The sequence below is a fragment of the Emys orbicularis genome, chromosome 4, assembly GCF_028017835.1.
Source record: "Emys orbicularis isolate rEmyOrb1 chromosome 4, rEmyOrb1.hap1, whole genome shotgun sequence".
NCBI classification, from domain to species: domain Eukaryota; kingdom Metazoa; phylum Chordata; order Testudines; family Emydidae; genus Emys; species Emys orbicularis.
In genome coordinates, this window is record NC_088686.1 from 26,144,184 (window position 1) to 26,169,520 (window position 25,337).

Below are 25,337 nucleotides of genomic sequence, written 5' to 3' on the forward strand. Positions count from 1 at the left end.
ACCTGTGCTGGGCTCTGTTGTCCAAGCAGTCCTGCAACCTGACTCCTGACACTGCCATCTCTGTCCACAACCAAAACAAAAAATCCTTTTTCATAAATCAGAAAAACCAATAGCAATGTTGGTATAATTTTACACACATGCACAAAAATCACTTTTTGGGAAGAAGTCTAGCATTGAAAGTATTGATCCAAATGGTGAATGATTTTGGAAGTTATAAGCCTGTGGAAATGGAACTGGGAGTAGGGCCAGAAATGAATTAATAATAAAAGTGTTCTTGCTTCCTAACCATAAAGGGTGCTACTCTATGTTGAGTGTAAGTTGCATGCTTTTCAAAGGGGAATACAATATTTGATTTCATGCACCACTTATTTCCTTTAGTACTTCCCATGTTTTTTGTGTAGAAATTTGTATTAAAGCTGGCCAGTGTGACCAGGATTTAGACATTCAGGCTAATCTTTTCGAATTTGATACTTGCCCCTAACAATACAAACCAGTCTTCCAACTTCTTCCACATTCTTGATAACTACACCATCACAGAAGGCAGAACTTGTGGCATCTTAAAATAGAAGGTGTTTTGATGATGGCTGCAAACATTAGAAGGAAGGATGAGACTATTGAGTGAAGTAAAAAGATTTTAACCCCTTCATTCTGGATTGGTTTTAGCTTGCACAATGTGCCTCTTTAGTGACTCTTAGGAATTTAGTGGGTTAATGGAGCAGTCACTTAGATACTTGGTTTACTTCACAAATAAGGTTGGTAGTCATTAAAACAGATTTGCCTTTCATGTGCATGCAGATTTAAATGTTTGACTGGTGGTTGTCTGCTTTGTTTCACTAGCTTCTCCATAAATGGGGTATTCTCATAAGAGCGTATTTCTAAACCCTTCCCAAAGTGATTAGTCTTGGATACACATGAAGAACTGGCAGACTTCTGCATTTAACAGCTGTTACAAGCTAAACTGTAGTCTGGTTTGATAAGCAAAAACAGGTGTGAGGCTGAGCAGACAAAAATAAACCCTTGAGCATGTTAGCCAGGACCTATAAACCAAACTGACACCTTTTTAAATGTGTGTAATTTGATAACTAAAAAATAGTTAAGGGGAAAAAATTCTTGCAGATGGACTTGAAAGGTATATTTGGGCCCTGGAATGCTACTTATAAAGAGCAGGAAATTTTGAAATCAGTAGCCTAATATCTAAGTAGCTTTTCTTTCAAGAGGTAGTTTGTGCCAAAAGAACTTCTGTACATAGTTTTCTTCTTTCTTGGATATGTGTGCGTGTAACTTCTGTTAACATTTATGGGCATTGTATGTGCACTGAAGGGTGAACAGAGTCCAAATGTTCGTGGTTTAATGTTGGGTTTGTTTTTTTTCTGCACTGAAATGTTGTATAATAAGCACAAGAGGGAGTCACATAGTTTAGTCATTCACTATGAGATTCTTTGTTATATTTTCTTTATAAATATACTTTGTGGCTTTTTGAAGGAATATTCATTGGATTTCCTGTTTGATTTTTTTCCTCCCAGCTGCATCTGGCTGCATGTTTGTAGTTAACTACAGAGCAGTTTCTGCATAGATCAGTGCAAGGCATCAAGAGTGCTCTATGGCAGGTGGAAATGCTGGAACGCTACTTTAATTCTTCCTCACACCAAAGGGCCAGTGGCTGTAGATTACAGCATTTTCTCCCCAAGAATGATGAAGGCTATTGTTCTTCTATTGGCTGCCCCATTATAAGACAACTATTTAATTTGTAGTTGTAATTAATTTTTTTAATCATGTTAAATTTAAAATAGAAAATTAATATGGTTGTCAAACGATTAAAAAACTTAATCATGATTAATTGTACTGTTAATAATAGAATACCAATTGAAATTTATTATAAATATTTGTGGATATTTTTCTACATTTCAAATATATTGATTTCAGTTACAACACAGAATACAAAGTGTACAGTGCTCACTTTATATTATTTTTTATTACAAATATTTGCACTGTAAAAAAGAAAATAAATAGTATTTTTCAATTCGCCTCATAAAAGTACTGTAGTGCAATCTCTTTATCGTGAAAGTGCAACTTACAAATGTAGATTTTTTTGCTACATAACTGCACTCAAAAACAAAACAACGTAAAACTTTAGAGTCTACAAGTCCACTCAGTCCTACTTCTTGTTCAGCCTCTTGCTAAGACAAACAAGTTTGTTTACATTTACGGAAGATAATGCTGCCTGCTTCTTATTTACAATGTCACCTGAAAGTGAGAACTCGTGTTCATGTGGCACTTTTGTAGCCAGTTTTGGAAGGTATTTACGTGCCAGATATGCTAAACATTCGTATGCCCCTTCATGCTTTGGGCACCATTCCAGAGGACATGTTTCCATGCTAATGACTTTCTTTAAAAAAATGTGCTCTGTGTTTTACCAGCATTCTGCCATATATTTCATGTTACAGCAGTCTCAGATGATGACGCAGCACATTTTGTTGTATTTAAGAACGCTTTCACTGCAGATTTGACAAAATGCATAGAAGGTACCAATGTGAGCTTTCTAAAGATAGCTGCAGCACTCGACCCCAGGTTTAGGGACGAGATATGGAACATGCTGTCAGAAGCCTTGAAAGAGCAACACTACGATGCAGAAACTACAGAAGCCAAACCACCAAAAAAGAGACTCAACCTTCGGCTGGTGGCATCTGACTCAGATGACGAAAATGAACGTGTGTCAGTCCGCACTGCTTTGGATTGTTATCGAGCAGAACCCGTCGTCAGCATGGACGCATGTCCTCTGGAATGGTGGCCAAAGCATGAAGGGGCATACGAATGTTTAGCATATCTGGCACGTAAATACCTTCCAAAACTGGCTACAAAAGTGCCACATGAACACGAGTTCTCACTTTCAGGTGACATTGTAAATAAGAAGCAGGCAGCATTATCTTCCGTAAATGTAAACAATCTTGTTTGTCTTAGCAAGAGGCTGAACAAGAAGTAGGACTGAGTGGACTTGTAGACTCTAAAGTTTTACGTTGTTTTGTTTTTGAGTGCAGTTATGTAGCAAAAAAATCTACATTTGTAAGTTGCACTTTCACGATAAAGAGATTGCACTACAGTACTTTTATGAGGCGAATTGAAAAATACTATTTATTTTCTTTTTTACAGTGCAAATATTTGTAATAAAAAATAATATAAAGTGAGCACTGTACACTTTGTATTCTGTGTTGTAACTGAAATCAATATATTTGAAATGTAGAAAAATATCCACAAATATTTATAATAAATTTCAATTGGTATTCTATTATTGTTTTACAGTGCGATTAAAACTGTGATTAATCATGATTAATTTTTTGGAGTTAATCACATGAGTTAATTGCGATTGACAGCCCTAAAAATTAACATTTGTTAAATTATAGAAACTGCAGTGCAATAAAAGATTCTAGTTGCTGCATCTGAATAAAGAGAGAATCTGTACAATTTTTTGTACTTCAAGAAACAATGAAAGGGAGCTGCCTTCACTAGAAAATATTAATGTCCTTTGAAACCTTCTCTTCGGAAGCTGAGGTTCCCAACCCTTTTTCTGGCTGAGAATGCAGATGAACATCTTATTTCTACAGCCAGCAGATATTGTTGCTTTTTTTTGGTCACTGTGTTGCACTTAGTAGGAGCAGCTGGCTCTATCCCTAGATGTTGCCTCTGCCTGATGTGGGACTGAGAGCCTCACTGGAGATTGGGAGATCATTGTGTACTTAAGTGTACATTTCCACATAAACCTTTTGATTTCATTGTGCAGATTTAATATTTTTCTTGATGGAATGCTCAAAGGATGTATTTTTCAAGCACTGCAAAATTGTTCAGGGGACTTATCTTTGTTAAAATTAATTTAACTAAATTACAAAATGGATTATCTTCTACGTTCAGACTTGGTGATATTCAGAGGCTGGTATGTGTTGCAAAGGAAAGCAAAGTTTAATTCCTTGTACAGACATTTGGATGGGAGTTGGAGAAGAAAGAAAGGCGAGTTCTTAGTTTAAAAAAGAAAAAGAAAATTAATATTTAATCTGTAGCACAAGGTAGAAACCAGGGATATCTTAAGATAAGTGTAACACATGTAGTACATAATGCTGTCAGAAATTTTTTCTGTTGGTGAAAAATAGGAAAAGTTCCCTTTTGGCTTTCCACTATAGCATTTTGGTTGTGGTTGTGATCCATTGAATTAACAGTGGACCCTCATGACATACCTGCTACATGGGGCTTCAGTGAGGCACTCTATTGAACAAGAGTGAAGTTAAACCAGACCACCTTAGAGGAACTTCAAAGTAAAAATGAAGATCACTTTGTGAGGAAGTTTTCACTGCAGTTGCCTTTGCTGTACCTGTTATGTGGATATAGACCACTTTAAACTCCAGATCTAGCCGTCTCTGAAATTTTCATAAGCACTAAACTTACAAATACTTTAATTGATTTTTCTGAAGGTGTAGAAACTGTTCTTGGTAGCAGTTGTTTCAGCTGCTGGGCCACAGCCTGGGTAGCCTTCTGTTTGGGAAAGATTTGCTGCTCATTCTGAGCTTTGAACTGCACATTTTGGAACACTATATGCCCATAAAGAGAGTAATGCGTGATGAGACAGTTTCAGGTTTTCATTAATTTTTCTCTTAATGAAATCACTGTTCTCTTCCATAATAGTTCAGTAGGAGGAAAGGAGCCTGCATTTTATATTGCTTTATTCTGTTAAAGAGAGGACTGACTTGTGGATGTCAAACATTCTTTTCTCTCTTCTATGGGTGCTTGTGTTAACTGTACCTGGACAGCGAACAAAACATCTGACCAATGGGAAATTTATTTTTACTTTGCTGTTCTTTCCCTAGATGATGATGTTGCTGTCTGCATAATAGAGATTGTTAGCTGTTAAATATTTTCATTTAGTATTTCAGTTCTTTCAGATGATTGATCCTGCTTGTACTAGAAAGTTGAGTTTATTACCTAAAGGTATATCCTTATGTGTTTTATATATAATGCAAGTTGATAAGAACTATAGTTGGGGCAGGGGGATGGTCAGTGTCAGGCAGAAGATGGGCTGGTGGTATAGTATGCAATTGGATGGTGTAAATTCAGCATGTTTGGGGTTGGATTCATCTTAGTTTGTGCTTTAGAGCAGAGAGTAAACCAGGTCAGGTATTCCAATTTGTTTCACTATATATAATATAGAAATGTTACATAGCTAAATACATCATGTTAGAGAAGAAGTTGTGGAGGCTGAAATCCTAATACAGCATTAGCAGTACAAGCTACCTCATACTTTTTTTTACAGTTGTGTTTCAGTCTTGTTATGGAAGATCCACATCTTGGCAGTGAGACAATAGTTCACTCATCAAGGAATAAATGAGCATGCACTCACTAGTTGGGCTAATAACAAGGGTACTAGTTACAATGGTGCCTTTGTGTGTTCTGTTGTCGGTAGAGAACTATACTAAGCCCACCAAGACCATTTAACATAATATACTAAACAGCAGTGGTGGTTTCTGACACTGCTGGCTTGGGAATAGCAATCTAAAAATGAAAAGCTTGATATTCCTTTACCCAGATCTCTTACAGCAAAATGTAAAATCTGTGTTTTGGAACTGTAGAGTTATATATATCCTATGGAGATTCTGCTGTTGGCTTTTTGCTGGCCACTCGGCGACATTAGTAAAGTTCCAACAGACTGAATTTACAATAAAGATTTCATTACTATGTTTTTTTTTAAGGTGGTCTGGGTAACTATCCAGATTTGGAGTAACTTTCTGATATTCAGATTGTTCTGAATGTTGTCTGAATATTCACACTCTCTTAATGGAATCAATTTAATGTGATGGTATACTTATCTCCTTGCCAGGCATCACTCCAGTCAAGCTTGGGAAAGAATGTCTTTTTCCACAGGTTATCTAAAGTGGAGTCCCTTAAATGATGAACTCACTTTTAAAGTGTGGTGACATCCCTTCCTGTCAGTTGATTGTAGAAAGGTATTGTTGGCTTCACCTGTTGAGGAAGGTGTTTATATTTTTCTAGACCAGCGATTCTCAAACTCCCTTCTGACAACAAAAATTACTACATGGCCCCAGGAAGGGGGACCGAAGCCTGAGCCCACCCAAGCCCTGCTGCCCCAGGCAAAGGGGCCAAAGCTGAAGCCTGAGCCCCACCGTCCTGGGTGGGTGTCATAGCCAAAGCCCAAGAGCTTCAGCCCTGGGAGGGGGAAATTGTAGCCTGAGCCCCGCCACCTAAGGCTGAAGCGTTGGCTTCAGCCCCAGGCAGTGGGACTTGGGCTTTGGTCCCAGGCCCCAGCAAGTCTAATGCCAGTCCTGGCGACTCCATTAAAACAGGGTCGCGACCCACTTTGGGGTCAGGACCCACAGTTTGAGGACTGCTGTTCTAGACCAGAGGTGGGCAAACTACGGCCTGTGAGCCACATCCGGCCCGTGGGACCCTCCTGCCTAGCCCCTGAGCTCCTGGCCCGGGAGGCTAGCCCCCAGCCCCTCCCCTGCTGTTCCTCCTCCCCCGCAGCCTCAGCTTGCCCCGCCAGCGCAATGCTCTGGGCGACGGGCTGTGAGATCCTGGGGCAGCGCAGATGCAGAGCCCGGCCTGACCCGGTGCTCCAGACAGCATGGTAAGGGGGCAGGGAGCGGGGGGGGGGGGTTGGAGAGAGGACAGGGGAGTGTGGGGGGGGGGAGGGTGGTCAGGGGGCAGGGCTGTGGATAGGGGTTGGGGCGGTCAGAGGACAGGGAACGGGACAGGGGTTGAATGGGGACAGGGGTCCCGGGGAGGCAGTCAGGAAGGAGGGGGGGTTGGATGGGCGGCGGGGGGCAATCAGGTGGGAGTTCTGGGGGTGGTCAGGAAACAGGGAGCGGGGCGGGTGGATGGGGCAGGGGTCCTGGAGGGGCCATCAGGGAACGGGGGGGTTGGATGGGGCAGGAATCCCGGGGCGGGGTGGCCATCAGGGGGCAAGAAGTGGGGAGGGGGCGGGGGCCGGGCCATGCCTGGCTATGTGGAGAGGCACAGCCTCCGCTAACCAGCCCTCCATACAATTTCTGAAAGCCGATGCAGCCCTCAGGCCAAAAAGTTTGCCCGCCCCTGTTTTAGATAGTATAAAGAATGAGAAGAAATATGGGTAGGAAAAGGATTTGCTATGGTAACAATCTTGTGATCCTACAATAAAAATTAATAGTGACAGCTTTAAAAGTAAGTTTCACTTGGAACTGCAGTACTTGCCAACTGAAACCCAGTACCCAGTTTGGGTTACAGAACAGTTGGGTGAGGAAGGCATGTTGTCTTTTGGATTTGTACATCTGGATGCTGTCCTTCTTCCTCTCTTTTGGCATACATGCTGTCAACGGTGTGTGGGAAGAAGGTGAAGGAAGCAGGTCTGGGTACCCTGTCCTTTTCAGTATTTCTGCATGTGATAGGGGTTGAACTGTCTAAGGGAAAAAAGGCATTTACAAGGGAACTCACTGAAGGTACAAGTACACTCTCACTGTCTCTAGATCAGGAGTTTTCAACCTGAGATTTGCAAGCAGGTGTCAAGGAATCACAGTTGCCCTTCCCTTTGCATATTATAGGTGGGAACTCCTTCCCATATATCATGAAAGAGGGGCTATGGAAAAGGTTGAGGATTATTAATCTGTGTGATGACTGGGGGAGTAAAAGACTGCAGCCACTACCAACCAAGTGTGTATATCCAGCTATTCCTTCCCAAGTGTTCTGGATTGACTGCCCTCTGGACCCAAAACAGGTAACTTGTGTCATGATTGTGTGTGTTTGGGGGCTAGGATGGCACTGCTATCTCAGTTGGCTATGTGCAGTTTTTTGCAAGTGAGAAAAGGAATGGAAGGTGCAATTAACTCTACTATTTCAGGAAGTGTCATTCTACACCACCCTCACCACATGAATCCTGCTGTAATGTAGGAATGATACAGAACATCCTATCAATATTTATGATATGCAATAAACAAAAATCACTGATGCAAACTTACGGTACTTTCAGGTGCCTCATCAAGTCAGTAGGTGAATTATATAGCTTTAATTAATTACTGTCCTATGGTGCCTTTTTAAAGTTTAGAGCTCCATTCTGCTCTGATGTTAAAAAATATTACAAACCAGGATGTTCTTTCTCACTTTAGAAAATCTAGCACCTAGTTTTAGAATAGACACACTCCTAGCGGTTAATAAAACAAGATAAGTAAATGTTCTGACATGTACCTCTGTAGAAGTAAACTGTTAACTACAACAAGATGTCTTCTACTTTGTAATTTCTTCCTATCCACCATTCTGGACTGATGGGTTACCTCATTAGGTTAGGCAGCACATATTCAATAGTAGATGAGAATTCTTGGTTCTCTCTAGATTGCTTGGATCCTCCTTTCTGAATTCTTTATTTAGTTTAGCTTAAGGGCAATTGCAGCCTCAGTAGTTCTGTACAGAGAAGTGTTTCTCTTTAAGCCTCCTGCTTCAAAGGATTTCCACAGCTGGGAAGGGGACAGTACCCAGCAATTACTGAAAGAACTTTCTACTTCTGGCCCGGAGTGTGTGTGTGTTTTCATACACCCACACCTTGGCCTGAAACCATCATGTAGTATCCACCTTGGCTCTTAATGAAATTTCCCCATGTTAATGAATGCATTGGAAAGGGAAGACTTCACTGAGAATGGGGAGGGGGAAAAAATCTGCTTGGTCAAAAAAAAAACCCTTGAGCTTAATGTTCAAAGGCGTGAAAGCTAACAAGGTGGAAGCTTAAACTGGGTTTGGCTTTGAGTACCTCAAGTAACCTTACCATTTTTTTTAATTTTTTTATTTATTTTATTTTATTTTTATTTTTTTTGCTTTGGATGCCACAGTATAATCCACACTGAATGGGATTCTTTCCAAAGATGCTATGCAGAAGTAAAGCCTGACACAACTTCAGTGACACAGAATAGTTTCCTTATGATATTGACACCTGATTTAGTGATATTGATGCAGAAATTGTCCAATATTTTTCCTTTGGGATGTGTGTGCTTGAAACTATATTCTTCCGAGAGGGACAGGAAGAAGGTTCCCCAAGACTCCTTCCACTGCCTCTTTATCAACAAGAATAGGAAGCAAAGTTGTACTGGAACCTCTGTTGTAATTTAATCTGAATGGAAGTGTAAGTATGATGTTTGAGCCAGAACACAGAGGTGTGTGAACTCAGTTCTTGGGTCCTGATTCCGCAAAGCATTGAGCACATGCTTAAGTACTTTTTAGAATCGGGGACTTGATGGCTGCTGTTGCTTTCATCCAGGTGGTAAAGTCCTGTTAGTAACGTAGACGAGAAATTCTTCAAGGAAGAGCTTCTAAAACTGAGGCTAACCTAACTAGGTCAGTGGGAAAGGTCCTGGTGTTGTAGCAGTTTGTGTTTTGCTTGACTGTCTACCTCTGCAGAGGCAGCTGTTGAGATTTAGTGATCCTATGAACTCTTTAAGAATCAAGGGGTGGAAAGATCTTAGTTATCTATGCATTTCTGCCAAGAGGAAATTTAACAAACAAAACACATCTTTCTCTTGGGTGAGCAGCTAGGGGTGTCCCATTTTCTCTTTGGGAAATATGGTCACCCTGCAGCTCCCAGCCACCGTGGGCAGAGAGGGCCCCTTCCCTCCCCTCCCCTCCCCCCCCCCCAGCTTCCAGCTGCCGCAGGCAGAGGAGGAACCCCACAGCTCTCAGCCACCACGGTGGTGGGGGAAACCATGGAACCACAGCAGGGAAAGTCACAGACAGGTCACAGCTTCTGTGAATTTTTGTTTATTGCCCGTGACCTGACCGTGATTTTTACTAAAAATAACCATGACAAAATCTTAGCCTTAAATATAGTATCTTGGGGAAGAGTCAACATGGCTTTTGTAAAGGGAAATCATTCCTCATCAATGTATTAGAATTTTTTGAAGGTGTCAAACAAGCATGTGGAAAAGAGTGATCCAGTGGTTATTGTGTAGTTGGACTTTCAGAAAGCTTTTGACAAAGTCCCTCACCAAAGGCTCGTAAGCAAAGTAAGCAGTCCTGGGTCAGAGGGAAGGTCCTCTCATGGATCAGTAACTGGTTAAAAGATAGGAAACAAAGAATAGGGATAAAAGATCAGTTTTCACAGAGGAGAGGTAAATAGCGGGGATCCCCCAAGGATTTGTATTGGGACCAGTGCTGTTGAGCATATTCATAAAAGATCTGGAAAAAGGGGTGAACAGCGTGGTGGCAAAGTTTGCAGGTGACACAGAATTACTCAATATAGTGAAGTCCAAAGCTGACTTTGAAGAGTTACAAAGGACTCTCACTAAACTGGGTGACTGGGCAACAAAATGGCAGATGAAATTCAGTGTTGATAAATGCAAAGTAATGCACATTGGAAAAAATAATCCTAACTATATATACAATATGATGGGGTCTAAATTAGCTGTTACCGATCAAGAAAGAGCTCTTGGCGTGATTGTGGATAATTCTCTGAAAACATCTGCTCAGTGTGCAGTGGCAGTCCAAAAAGCTAACAGAATCATAGAACTGGAAGGGACCTTGAGAGGTCATCTAGTCCAGTCCCCTACACTCAAGGCAGGACTAAGTATTATTGACCATCCTTGACAGGTGTTTGTCCAACCTGCTCTTAAAAATCCTCAGTGATGGAGATTCCCCCACCTCCCTAGGCAATTTATTCCAGTGCTTAACCACTTCCTTAACCACTGACAGGAAGTTTTTCCTAATGTCCAACTTAAACCGCCCTTGCTGCAATTTAAGCCCATTGCTTCTTGTCCTATCCTCAGATGTTAAGAACAACAATTTTTCTCCCTCCTCCTTGTAACAACCTTTTATGTACTTGAAAACTGTTATCGTGTCCCCCCTTCAGTCTTCGCTTCTCCAGACTATACAAACCCAATTTTTTTCAATCTTCCCTCACAGGTCATGTTTTCTAGACCTTTAATCATTTTTGTTGCTCTTCTCTGGACTTTCTCCAATTTGTCCACATCTTTCCTGAAATGTGGCGCCCGGAACTGGACACAATACTCCAGTTGAGGCCTAATCAGTGCGGAGTACAGCGGAAGAATTACTTCTCGTGTCTTGCTTACAGTACTCCTGCTAATACATCCCAGAATGATGTTAGCTTTTTTTTGCAACAGCGTTACACTGTTGACTCATATTTAGCTTGTGATCCACTATGATTCCTTTCTGCAGTACTTCTTCCTATGCTGTCATTTCCCATTTTGTATGTGTGCAACCGATTATTCGTTTCTAAGTGGAATACTTTGCATTTGTCCTTACTGCATTTCATCCTATTTACTTCAGACCATTTCTGCAGTTTTTCCAGATCATTTTGAATTTTAATGCTATCCTCCAAAGCACTTGCAACCCCTCCCAGCTTGGTATCATTTGCAAACTTTATAAGTGTACTCTCTATGCCATTATTTAAATCATTGATGAAGATATTGAACAGAACCAACCGAGATCTGATCCCTGCGGGACCCCACTTGTTATGCCCTTCCAGCATGACTGTGAACCACTGATGATGATTCTCTGGGAATGATTTTCCAACCAGTTATTTACCCACCTTATAGTAGCTCCATCTAGGTTGTATTTCCCTAGTTTGTTTATGAGAAGGACATGCGAGACAGTATCAAAAGCCTTATTAAAGTCAAGATATACCACATCTACTGCTTCCCCCCTATCCACAAGGCTTGTTACCCTGTCAAAGAAAGCTATTGGGTTGGTTTGACGTGATTTGTTCTTGATAAATCCATGCTGACTGTTACTTATCACCTTATTATGTTCTAGGTGTTTGCAAATTGATTGCTTAATTATTTGCTCCATTATCTTTCCGGGTACAGAAGTTAAGCTGACTGGTTTGTAAAATAAATAGGAACCATTAGGATGGGGATGGATAGATAAAACAGAAAATATAATCATGTCGCTTTATAAATCCATGGTATGCCCATACCTTGAATACTGCATACAGTTTTGGTCACCCCATCTCAAAAAAGAATTGGAAAGGTACAGAGGTGGGCAACAAAAATTATTAGGGCTTCGGAACAACTTCCAAAGAAGGAGAGATTAAAAAGATTGGAACTGTTCATCTTAGAAAAGTGTTGACTAGGGATGGGGGTGTGCGTGTTATGATTAGACATCTATAAAATCATGAATGGTGTAGAGAAAACAAACGGGGACATGTTATGTATCCCTTCAAGTAGCACAAGAACTAGGAGTCACTCAATGAAATTAATAGGCAGCAGGTTTAAAACAAACATAAGGAAGTACTTCTTCACACAATGCACAGTCAACCCGTGGAACTCGTTGCCATGGGATGTTTTGAAGGCCAGAACTAACAACGGGTTAAAACAAGAATTAGATAGATTCATGGAGGATAAATCCATCAGTGTCTATTAGCCACATGGTCAGGTATGGAACCCCTGGGTGTCTCTAGCCTTTGATTGCCAGAAGTTGGAATGGAGATGGATCACTTGAAATTGCCGTGTTCTGTTCATTCCCTCTGAAGCCTCTGGCACTGGCCACTGTCAGAAGACAGGATACTGGACTAGATGGACCATTGTTCTGACGCAGTATGACTGGCCTTATGTTCTAGTAGTATAAAGTAAATAATTGTTCTTTTTCTGTTGTGCCTGAGAAATAACGTGAAGGAAGGAAAGAACCTTATTTTTACCAAGTTGCACACATATACCGTCTTGATATGTCAGTTGTCCAAGAGGGAAAAAGTGTTTGACAACTTCACCCCTCCCCATCCCCATATCTGGCTGTCAGACTGGCTGCTAGCCTTGGTGATGTTCTTGGTGACTAGAGTAGCACCCTTTCTTTCTCCAGCATGGCTGCAGGCAATCTGGTAGCAACCACTGCTACTTTTTAATACTTCTGTTTATTTTGAGACATCCTCCAACTGTATATAAGCAAGTCTTGAAATTTGGAGGAAGGGTTTTTTTTAGGCTGAGCAGTACCATTTGGAAATAGACACCCAGAAATTTATATACACCAACCCTTGATTTTGCTGCATTTGGCCACCACCCAGGATGCCAACTCTGACAGTATTTTCCCAAAAAGGTTTACTAACTTTTTGTTTAAATATACAATAGAACCTCAGAGTTATGAACACCTTGGGAATGGAGGCTGTTCATAACTCTGAAATGTTTGTATCTCTGAACAAAACATGATTCTTTCAAAAGTTTATAACTGAAGATTGACTTAATACAGCTTTGAAACTTTGCTATGCAGAAGAAAAATGTGCTTTCCCTTTATTTTTTTAGTAGTTTACGTTTAACATAGTACTGTACTGTATTTTTTGGTGGTCTCTGCTGCTGCCTGATTGTATACTTGCGGTTCCAAATGAGGTATGTGGTTGACTGGTCAGTTCGTAACTGGTGTTTGTAACTATGAGGTTCTACTGTATGGGATTTGTTCCTTTATAATGACCCTTTTGGTAGAATGTAAGGGCCTGCATTTAAATGAGAATACTCACTTGATGTTCCCATTTTTAACTAAAAAAAAAATTAAAGCTATTCAAAGCTGTTTTGTATAGACTTGATTAGTTTGAATTAGAGTTCATGTAATGCTGAATGCCATATTTTATAGCTGCTCCCTAAAGATGTGGCTGCCTAAGCTTAAAAAAGCAATATCTGATTTTGTTATATATTAAGTGTTTGTTTAGTTTAAATACATGTCTGTATCTTTTTTGATCAACTTGAAAAATTTGCATGCTATGCAGCAGCCATCTTCTATACTTTATTAAATATCTGTCAATTATAAATATCAAGGTTTTACATTAATGTCAAGATAGTACATCAAAAATTCATGGAATATGTGACTTTTTCCAAGGGTATTTAATACTTAATGCATTTGTGTCATTTTTCTTTCTAGATATATTGACAGGTTTTATTAAGTGTTTGTTAGGGAGATTTCATTTTTACCAAGGGACTATAAAGAGAAGCTGCATGCTAAATCAATTTTTTAATCAGAATATTGTTAATGTTTTTTGTCTTCAAACTCTTATAACCTATCGGCTTAATTTAAATTTCTTGGTATATTTTTAAGTAGCATGTTGAAATAGTTCAGGGCAGAAATCTAATATGGTCAGATATGCTGACTTTAGTGTATTTTAATTTCTTTAAAATAGCTACTAGAATATTGCATTGTGGAAAGTGTTCTTATAAATATGGTAATTACATATTTTTGGTAATTTTATTCTGTCTTGCATCTTTTATTACAAAACCATATTGTTCTTGCCCTTTGTTGTAATTAATCCATATAAAAACATTGGTTACATGCACCTGAACTATTAAGATATAGCGGTCTCTAATTTCTAGAAATTTATAAATGAGGGGATTAATGGAATGTACAGCCTTCACCCTGAGGTCACATGTTCAAATCTGGATTGATGTATGTTGTGACTGAAAGTCGTTACCATCTGATGGCTGTTCAGTAGTCTATCTGAAATGAACTGGTGGTCTCAGTACAGTTCCTTGTTGTCAGATGTCTCCATTACAAAAACTACACCATCAAAATTAACACTAATTTACACTCTTGGAGAGGCCAATGGCTGATTGATCATAGTGTGAACTACCCTCTTGATTTCTAGAGAGATGCTTGCTGTAGGTCATGGTTAAGACGCATTGGCTGATTAATAATTTCTGCCTGTGTAGTATTTGATCTGAGGCTTCATTTAAGAACTTCACTTTAGCGTGCTCAGTCCTAGACCTTTAAAACAAATTTGGATTTCAAAGGAAAAATTAGTAAAAATATTGAGATTCTTACTTTCCTGTTTATATGCCATTTAACTGTTTTTTAAGTACATTCTAACTACTGATCTGTTGTTGACAATCATTCATCCTGTCAAAAGCGGTTGTTGGGATGAAAAATAAGTATCTCTTGAACACCTAAAGTTTCTTTTGATCTCATGATAAACAGCTGCATAATGTTGGTTTAAAGTAGCATCAGTTTACACTAAATATTTCAAATATTAGGATTTCACAATGGTGAATTAGTTTGAACCACCAGTGTCAAGTTGGTAATGCTGGAGGATATTTTCATTTTAATTAGTGTCATGTTTATCCTAACGCCAGCTATTGTGAATTAAGGGAGGAGGGTTTGGAAGGATTTTGACCTTGCCTGGCCATGCTATGATTAATGATCAAATTCAAGAGGAAATAATCTAATAATTTTGTGCATAGCATTTTGGTGATTATTCTGCTCCAGTGCCAGTAGGTGGCATCAGTGCCACACTGACAAAGTCTCTCCTGGTGAATATGAACTGTTTAGTCAAAGCTAATATCGATATGACAGTTGGAAAAACTCCATGTCACTTTCCTTAAGCAAAATTGTTTTAATAAAAAAAAAATACAGTAGGAAATACAACTTTGTAAGCATTAGCGATATGAAGACTTATTCCTGGATTAACTCTGTGGATTAAATATAAATGGGAAACAATCAGAAATTTCTTTAGAAATTTCCCTATTCACAGAAAATTTTCTTTAGGATTTCTAGGTATAGAATGAAGTTTAAAGCTTTGACAGTTATTAGTTTGTAATAGAACTGGACATAAATGTTCTAGTGGAAATCTTTTAAAATTAAACTATTATGCTGTTAAGTTTTTTTTATTTCACTTCTGAATGTTAACTTTCCTGGATGCTTAGTTCATTATGCCAAGGTTTAATCTTTAAACTATTAATATACTGCTAATCACAATGGAAATTAAGTTGTCATAAAGAAATAGAGTTTTTTAGAATTGTAACGGAATACATAATTTCAGCTATCTCAGATTCTAGCATGTTCATCTTCTAATTATGGTATAGTTTGGCGGGAGAGAACGCCTCCTAAAGAATGATGCTTTTGTGGCTCAATATTGTGTTAGTGGTTTTGTGAGAAAGATAAATTGTTTTGTAAAATGTGCTGTTAAGTTTAAACATAGAGTAATTTGCTGTGCAATGTACAACATATATAGATATTAAAATCCTATAGAAACGTGGAAGTTCACACTGAATTCTTAAAATAAAAGCTCAAATTATTAACTTTTTACTTGAAAATCATAAATTTCAGAGTTAATCCATCCAAAGGGTTAACTACAGGGATTGGGGAGAGCAGACACCTGGGACCTAACGCCCAATTGGCAGTCTTTTGTAATGTATAATTTGCCTAAAATTGCGCACTGAGCACAAGCTTTTGTTTTCTAATTGATTTACGGTTTGAGCCACTTTTACCTCATCCCCTACTGTCCTGCACACAGTGCCAGCAAGTACATTACAGTGAGAGATGATAAATTACCATGCACTTGTGATGCTAATGCGTCAAGAGTAAAAACTGCATACTACATGGAGCTTCATGTATTAACAGTGTTGCAAGATACAGCCAAGCAAAAATTCATTTGTATCTTAAGAAATAACCATTTGTTCATTTGATTGCTTACTGCAATCTGTCTACAGACTTAATTGAAATGGAAGATTAAAATTATAGTCATATAGCTTTCAATCTGTTAATTGGTATAAAGTTTTAAAGTGGTTGAAAAGTCCAAGTCTTTTTAGAAAATGTATGATAGGCTATTTTAGACATACTGCATACTGGATACATCATTTACCAGAAACGAGTGACAGGATTTACAGGTTTAAAAAACTTTTTTTAACCACAGTACTTTATTTGCTAATGTTAACTAAGATATATACCTTTTAAATCTAATCTGACAAATAAAGTAAGAAAAAATAATTACCCTACTCTGGATGATTGTCTCTACATATAATTGCTTCACTAAACCTAACTATGCTAGTCACTAAAACTATTTAAATATTTTAATCTATTGAGATTCCTGAAGTGTGGCATAACTGTGAATAAATCCTTTGCGGCTACAAGGAAGGAAAGAAAGACTTAGAATAATTTCGTTCTCCATATGTAAGACGCAGAATTAAGATTCCAGGATAGAAGAGGGGATTGTAGAATTTGATGAAACCTAATGTTCATTTCTTGTTTAGGTTTTAGGAGGTTGATTGTTTTCTACCTTTATGGAGTCAGTCCACCTTAAATTTTTATTTTTATGTGGTGTCTGTGGGTTCCAGTCTTGAAATATGAAGAAACAGATTTATGGCGGCTGCTGGGCACAACAAATTAAGTTGACAGTGATGTATGAGAGCATAATAGCATGATGATCCCTCTGTAGCGCGGCTGGACGCCTCCTGCTTCATTTGGCTCTTGTTAGGATCTGTTAGGCAGCTAAATAATGAAAATTCTGCTGACTGATTTCTGATTTTTTTTTTTTCCCCCCCCAGACCCATCCTAATGCCAGCAAACTGCCCTTAAAGGATTCTTTCACTTATGATGACTACAGGTTGGTGTGCTGTTTTTTAAAGTGAATTTTGGGATCTTGAAAAGTGAGAAATGCTTCATTAGGAAGCAGAAGGGAAAAACCAACCCTGTTTGTTAAACCATTTAAAACATCAGTGTATGCTGTCCACTGGTACTCTTTTTAGAAACAACAAAGAATAGAGTAAGTGTCCTGTTTCAACAGTCATATAGAAATTGTCATTAATCTGGGGTAGGAAGAGAAGTTAATTTAGCCAAATGACACGTTGACAGCCTGAGATTAGTGTGGTGTTGTCGTTTTTAGATAACTTTTATTCTGCCGTTTAAGCCTCTTTATTTTTTCACAAAAGGTTTTACCAGCATATATTACCTCAGAACTGATATTTGGTATGAGACCTGGAAAACTCTTGCTATACATGTGAAGTCTGAGTGCATTTTGAAGGTGTTTTAAGAAGTGGAATCAGTTCAGATAAGAGGGAGCTTGAGTTGAGTTAAAAATGATAAAATATCATGAATAAGAGGAATTCATGAGCTCTCATAGGGGATCTTTTAGTCCTTTTGTATTTCTGAGTCATTACTTTGGGATGGTATCTCCACAGATGTTTCCTTCACTGGGAGGGTGGGAGGAAGGTGTCAATTTAAGTGTGAAGTTGGCCAAAATGTGAATGATAAAGGTATTCATTTTAAAAAGTATTATACTGGCCAGATTTTTAATACCTCAATTTTCATAATTCTGGATTAGTTGAGTGAATAGACTAAAGTACTATACAGGAAATTCTGATACTTTGTGGCATATGGGAAGGGCACACTTTTTAAACTTTTACATAAATGGAGATCTGAATGTTTTCTGGTTTTGGGGGGAAAAGTTTGGAAATGCTCATCTAAACTGTTGATTTCTTTTGGGTTGCAGCTGATCAACTGGCTGTGTTTAAACAATGAAATCTTGAAGTTTTTATTCTTTGCAGATGGGCAGTTTCCTCTGTTATGACACGACAAAACCAGATTCCAACTGAAGATGGTTCCCGAGTTACCTTGGCTCTGATTCCTTTATGGGACATGTGTAATCACATCAATGGTCTGGTAAGGATTTCTTCAATGTGGATAAGAAGCTTTAGAACTTAATATATTAAACCATTTCAATTACCGTTGCACATTTTAATACCTACTTTTCTTAAAACAGGGATTCCATCTTCCCTGCTGACCCTCAAAAACAACCATCTTAAAGAAATGACAACTTCTTAAATATCTTGAAATAACTGTTTCAATAAGAAAATCCCTCATACTTAAGAGACTTTTATATGTAATTGCAAATCATGCATAGTTATTTTCCTTTTTCCTTGCACTTTCACAAGTGTGCAGTGTCAAATTCTTTCCAGCAAATTTGAATATTTCTAATCTTCACACATACGAAGTTCTGTATCTGATGTTGCTAACAAAGGTTTTCATGAGACTAGATACTTTTGTATTGGGTATATAAAAACAGACTATGATGGAGGTTGTCTCTCAAAGCATCTCTGTCCTGGCTACCACAAGGGAAAGTGGATGGAAATTTGAAACTAAGCAATGCTGCCTGCTCTTAACCATGCCCAAAGAGCCTTGTTATGGAGCCAGCAACGGCAAGAACAAAATCTAGTTCAACAAAACCAGTACATCTGTTAGTACATCAAAGAAACACTACTTAACACATGCAAAAACACTACTTTAGGGCATATTAAACATTTAAAAGATGGCATGTGTATATAGAAAGTCAGACCTGCTGACGTTTTGGCTTGCCTGAGATTTCCTCCTAGCTCATAGAGGACCAAGTCTTGACTTGATAACAGATTGGTCAGTTTTGAACTGATGAAATGAGAATTCACAAGAGAATGGTTTGCCAGTCTTGTTTAGCCAACCACAAAGGTTCTGTATATTTCACAGTTTATACTTTCAAATTATATTGTAAGTAAGTAGGGTGACTTATGTAAACAGCAAATATGACCTATTCATTCTTCCGTATTTTAGTAATCCGGTCCCTGTAAGGGAGAGTTGATGTGGATGACAGGTCAGCATGTGTTAGCAGTAGTATTGTCATGAGTGAAGCTTAACTTAAATACTCAATCAGGCTGTAGTAATGATTTGCATTTTTCTGTTGATATTAACAGTTTGGTTTATTAGATCATACAACGGGTTTCTTTATAGAGGATATCACTATGACTGGCTGTATCAATACAGTGGAATTCAGTCCTGGATGATGATTTTTCTCTTTTTTTCTCTCCCATTGAAATGGTTATTTACTATGTATGTTTTTCTTTAACCAGTGCCTTTTACAACTGAGTACTTGTTGCAGAATCTGGTAGCTCTCTTACTTTGTTTCAAGGATAGATTTAGTGTATGACTAGCCTCGAGTATACAACATTTCTTAAACTTCATAAAACAATTTAAAAAGTAAATCCCCTCCTGCAAGGCTTAGATGTAAGTATAGTGCTTACTGTAACTCTCGTTGCCCTCTTCTTCCTTGACACTTTTGGAGAGGTTTGTTCATTTTCACATGGATGAATGAGTGCCTTCAAAAGTTGGGATTTAAAAAGAGGGAAGACAAATGATGCTTCTAAGAAAAAAATTAAACTTAGCTAGCCCATATTAAAAGCAAGGTCAAGCAGGTTGTTTTAATTATTTCAAGCTTCTGCTGATATTGGTAAAGTATGTTTTTGTTATGCTATTTGGTGAATAGATTTGGTGCAGAGGCAGCTTGTGGACCCAAACTCTGAGGATAAAGTGGAGAGGTCTCTAATCAGTTGTTCATATTACTTATGTTTGAGTAGTTTACTCTGAAGGAAATATATATCAATACATAAACAAGGTAGCTGCAAATTTTAGGAGCTGGATGTTATTGGCGCTATTGAAATAAAAAAGCTCTATTAGAACTCTTTCTTCTCATTACAAGTTTAGATTACTTAAATTATCAGAAGTAGGAGTAATACCCCCAGAGATCAGTTTTACTCATCTACCCAGAATTATGCATTATAGTAGGCTTTGGAGGAGCGGGTGGGAGTCTCTTTGCTCTGATTATAGTGCATCCTGATGAAATACATCAAGTGAACACTTGACTCACTGCATGAATGTATGAAAAAGATGGTGTTGCATTCTCCAATGTCTGTTCCAAAGGTAGTGTTGAAATGCCCCTTCGTTCAGTCCCTGTTATATGTCCCTATTCTTGCTCTATCCCACAAGTCTTTTTTTTCCACATGCTAAATTATAAAATGCTCTTTGGGTTTTAGCTGGCATTAGGGCCATCCAGCTTTTTCTTGCTTCTGACACTACTAATTAGATCAGCCTGTATCTAAGAACTACGTCAAAATATTTGTCTTCATGCATTTCTCATTGTTATTCTTCAGTGGGATGGTATTTTGATAGTCAAAGGTTGATTGCTTGCTGCTAGAGCTTTGAATGAATAAACTAAATTATGCCTACTGGGCTGGGGCCATCCTTATCAAATCACTGGCCAAGCAAACTACTACTTCCCCCTACACAATTTGATATTCATGAGCTGGCCTGCTCCAGCAGTGTACCTAAAGGGGGAGACAACTTGTTATCCATCTTCTGGAAAAGGAAGCAACTCGAGTGCTCATTTTCTTACTATTTCCCCTGTCTTAGTTAACTTTGTTAAATCATGAGTCTAGCACTATATTGGACTTTGCAGAGCAGCCCATTAGAAGTGCTGTTATTTTTAAAAGTTTCGCAGTCTAGTGAAACACACACTCAGCAAATTTGCAGCACTCTTTAAGACATACCGAATCCTTCTGCCTCCATCTAGGAATCCACAGATGCTTCAAATTCTCTCTCTGAAATCATTTTAGAAGATTTTAAGATTTTTTTTTTCTTTTAATTTGAAAATGGTTTCTTTGAATTTATGAAGCAGCTAAGGAAACTGTTCAAGACATATGAAGCTTTTGAGATAGCAAGGATTTCCCTCTGTCACTGGAAGAGGAAATTTTCAGAATGTTGCCACTGAAATTGGAATGCACGTTTTTAACAGGGATGATTTTTTGACCATTAGAAAAGATTACCCAGGGGTGTGGTAAATCCTCTAGCACTAAGTCTTTAAATCAAGCTGGCATGTCTTTCTATAAGATGTGCTGTACATCAGCAGCAATTGATCCAATGGAATACAGGGCTGGATGCCTGAATCTCTCATCTCCATATTGGTACACATAAAATTCATATGGCAGGGGTGGAGCCAAGGGTTTCGGAGTGTGGGAGGGGGCTCTGGGCTGGGGCGGGAGGGAGCTCTCCGGGAGGGGGTCAAGGATGAGGGGTTTGGAGTGCAGACTGCCCCAGGGCTATAGTGGGGAGAGAGGACTCCCCCCAGCTCTATCTCCCCGCTGCAGCACCTGAGCAGGGGAGAGAGGCGCCTCTCCCCGCTGCAGCAACTCCGGGGCTGGGGCCGCAGGATAGGTGCCTCTCCCCTGGCCACGGCGGGGCTGGGGGAGGGGCACCTCTCCCCCCAGCCGCAACAGATCCAGGCTTGGGGCCGGGGGAGGGGTGCCTCTCCCCCCCCCCAGATGCAGCAGGACCAGGCCGGGGCTGGTTTGGGGCCAGAGGAGGGGCTCCTCTCCCCACGGACGCAGCAGGTCCAGGGAAGGGCACCTCTCCCCCCGGACGCGGTAGGTCCAGGGCTGGGGGAGAGTCATCTCTCCCCACCGCAGCCCTGAGCGCCTGTGTAGCACTTAATAGGCTGCTGGTATCAGAGGGGTAGCCGTGTTAGTCTGAATCTGTAAAAAGCAACAGAGGTTTCCTGTGGCACCTTTAAGACTAACAGAAGTATTGGGAGCATAAGCTTTCGTGGGTAAGAACCTCACTTCTTCAGATGCAAGTAATGGAAATTTCCAGAGGCAGGTATAAATCAGTATGGCGATAACGAGGTTAGTTCAATCAGGGAGGGTGAGGTGCTCTGCTAGCAGTTGAGGTGTGAACACCAAGGGAGGAGAAACTGCTTCTGTAGTTGGATAGCCATTCACAGTCTTTGTTTAATCCTGATCTGATGGTGTCAAATTTGACACCATCAGATCAGGATTAAACAAAGACTGTGAATGGCTATCCAACTACAGAAGCAGTTTCTCCTCCCTTGGTGTTCACACCTCAACTGCTAGCAGAGCACCTCACCCTCCCTGATTGAACTAAACTCGTTATCGCCATACTGATTTATACCTGCCTCTGGAAATTTCCATTACTTGCATCTGAAGAAGTGAGGTTCTTACCCACGAAAGCTTATGCTCCCAATACTTCTGTTAGTCTTAAAGGTGCCACAGGACCCTCTGTTGCTTTTTAATAGGCTGCTGCACGTCCGTGCACCTTAAAAGGAACTTAGGTGACTGTGGCCTGTGTTATGCATCAGATCAAACTGGATGATCTAGGCTACAAAGAAAGTGTATAAAGGACTTGCAAAAGTATCACAAATTCATGTAATACATTTTTGAGCTGTGGCATCTATGTACAGTGCCATTATATGTGTCCCAGTTCTCTGCTTATGGCTGCCATTTTGGATTTGCTGTGTCTGAGAAGAGTTCCCTGTGGTCACTATGAAAGCATTGTTTTGGCTTACAAATGCATGATTGAATATGCAAGCAGAAATTATTAATATGTAAACTGCCAGCCAACCTTTCAAAGTAGCCTAAGGGGCTCTCTCCTCAGACAAAGCAAATCCAAGATGGCAGTCACAGTATAGTACCTGTGTTCAAACATAATCTCTGTAAATGAAAACAAAGTTCTAATGAAGCCACAAGATCTAGAGTGAAAATCTGTGGCTTTTTGCAGTTTGTCCCACAGGTTCACAACCTATTTTTACTACAATGTAGTTGTGTAAACACTAAATTCAGAATACTTGTCACAAAAGTTGTTTCCTGATTGCACAACTTCCTTATGTCTAGCATGGTCTCTGAATCCTTTATGATATAGAGTCTATGTTGAATGTTATTATTCAAGAACATACTAGATTTTAACATTTAAAAAAAAACATTTTAGGATGGCTTTACTTATTAATATAAGCATTTTTATTTTCATGATTTTTTAAAAGAAACGTATTCAGGGTATGGTAAAGAATCTCCCTTGCCCCCCCCCCCCACGTGCAGCCCCCCCCCCCCCCCGGGTCTGTCTGCTCTCACAGAAAAATCTCTTCAGTATTTGAGAATAATTGCTTAACTTTAGATAAAGGAATTATTTGCAAGTAAATTGGAGTTCTCTGAAGATGGTATCCCTTAAAGATTCCCAGTTATCCACTCCTCTTTCATTGAGAGAGATCGAAAATGCATTGATAGTTGAAGGGTCTGACACAGAATGTAGCACACTCAGTGCAGCGCTCCAGTGTGCCTCACAGGAGTGACTTAAAACTCAAGAACTTTATAATAAGCTACTGGATTTAGCTAGGGACCAGCAACTGTTGGTCTGTGGAGGGTACTTCCCTCAGAGCTTTCCATTTCTTCAGGTAAGTAATTTCCTTCCTTGATCTTCTCTAGTGCAGAGATTTTTAATGCTCCTAACTAAGAAATGATTGCTTAAGATTCATAAAACATTTAGTACCAACCATGTTGCGTCAGGTGAAGGAAAAGCAGCATGTGCAATTACTTTAGATAATATCCATCTCCAATAAAAGGCAGCTTTATGAAAATGGGGAGGAAAGAAATGTAATATGTTAAAGACTCATTACTTTTTTCCCCTTGGGTAGATCACAACTGGCTACAATTTAGAAGATGACCGTTGTGAGTGTGTAGCACTTCAGGATTTTAAGGCTGGAGAACAGGTAATGGCTATTTCGTGACGTTTTATGCAGAAATGTATTGTTCATGCAACTGACTATCTTGGTGAAAAGGGTGAAGATTTCACACAAACATCTGCTTGTCTACTTGATAACTAAACTCTGTTTTTATTAGCTGCAGAAGAGCCTTGCTAATCTGCAAATATAATCTGCACAAAAAGGGGTCCTCAGTATTTCTCTGTGAAGATTCAATAGCAGAGTGTATAACCAAGGTTTTGTTGTAGTTGGATAATACTTTGTAAAGTATTAATAAAGCTAAATAAATTAAACTACACTTGTCAAAATAATGAACACAATACATTCTCTGTCACACAATCATCTTTGCAAATCTCCACTGTAGGAGTTGCATGCTTCCTCCTGAGTAATAACCATTTCATGTATTTAATCACTGGGGAGTGTACACTGTGCAGACCACTGATCTAGAAATTTTAGATGTGGTTGTTAAAGGTCCATACCCAAAACTGCCCTCAGTGCTTCAGTTTCCATCAGCAATAGCAGGCGGTGGAACTCTCCCTCTTGGTTTTGTTCAGTGCTTTTTTCTGTTTGAAATGTCTTGCATAGTTTTTATTTAACTAGTTTGTGATAGTCTAGTATTTGTCCAATCAACAGGTAAGAAGAGGCGGTGTTATCAACAACCCAATAGACAAAGACCATTGGTCCAGGAGATATTTGGCCTGTGCTGTGTGTGCCCCAAAACTTTAGTTAGAATGAGAAAGGAACTTGAAAGTAATCATCCTGGATTAAGACTAATCGGTCCAACCATTAAAATAGAAAGACCACGACTCTAAAGCTTTGCCTACATGAGGAAAAGTACCTGTTGCTGAAAACAGGTACCGATGGAGTGGTGTTGAGCACAGTTTAGCTGCAAATGTAGCCTTGGATCCTAGTTGTTCACTGATCCAAGGACAAACTAAGCCGTGTTCAGCACCAGTCCAGTGTAATGTAGACAAGACATGCATCAAGTCCCATGGTGTATTCTGAAGATATGAGTGGAAAGATGCTGACCTCACATCTTTCACATCCAGTCTATTAAGAAATATGTATTAAATTGTTAAAAAGTAGTATTTCTCTAAAGAGGAGAAGCATCTGTCTTCTAAATTGAGCTGATTGAGATAGTATACAAACAGTTTGTGCATGGAGTTTCCTTGACTGGCAGGGGCTTGGATCCTGTGTTCAGATACTTAGTTTGTTGGGGATACTTTTGGTTCCTTGGCAGGTTCCTTGCACTCATCTATGAGTGCAGGATTTGAAC

General features: G+C 39.3%; 1 protein-coding gene across 1 annotated transcript in view; it reads left to right on the plus strand.

Moving 5' to 3' along the window:
• The window catches only part of SETD3 (SET domain containing 3, actin N3(tau)-histidine methyltransferase), a 69,763-nt gene that overhangs the window by 35,473 nt on the left and 8,953 nt on the right, over positions 1 to 25,337 (plus strand). The window contains exons 7-9 of the mRNA XM_065402573.1: positions 17,262 to 17,320; positions 18,261 to 18,375; positions 23,996 to 24,070. Of these exons, the coding sequence (XP_065258645.1) occupies positions 17,262 to 17,320; positions 18,261 to 18,375; positions 23,996 to 24,070 (249 nt within the window). The remainder of the gene's footprint in view (positions 1 to 17,261; positions 17,321 to 18,260; positions 18,376 to 23,995; positions 24,071 to 25,337) is intronic.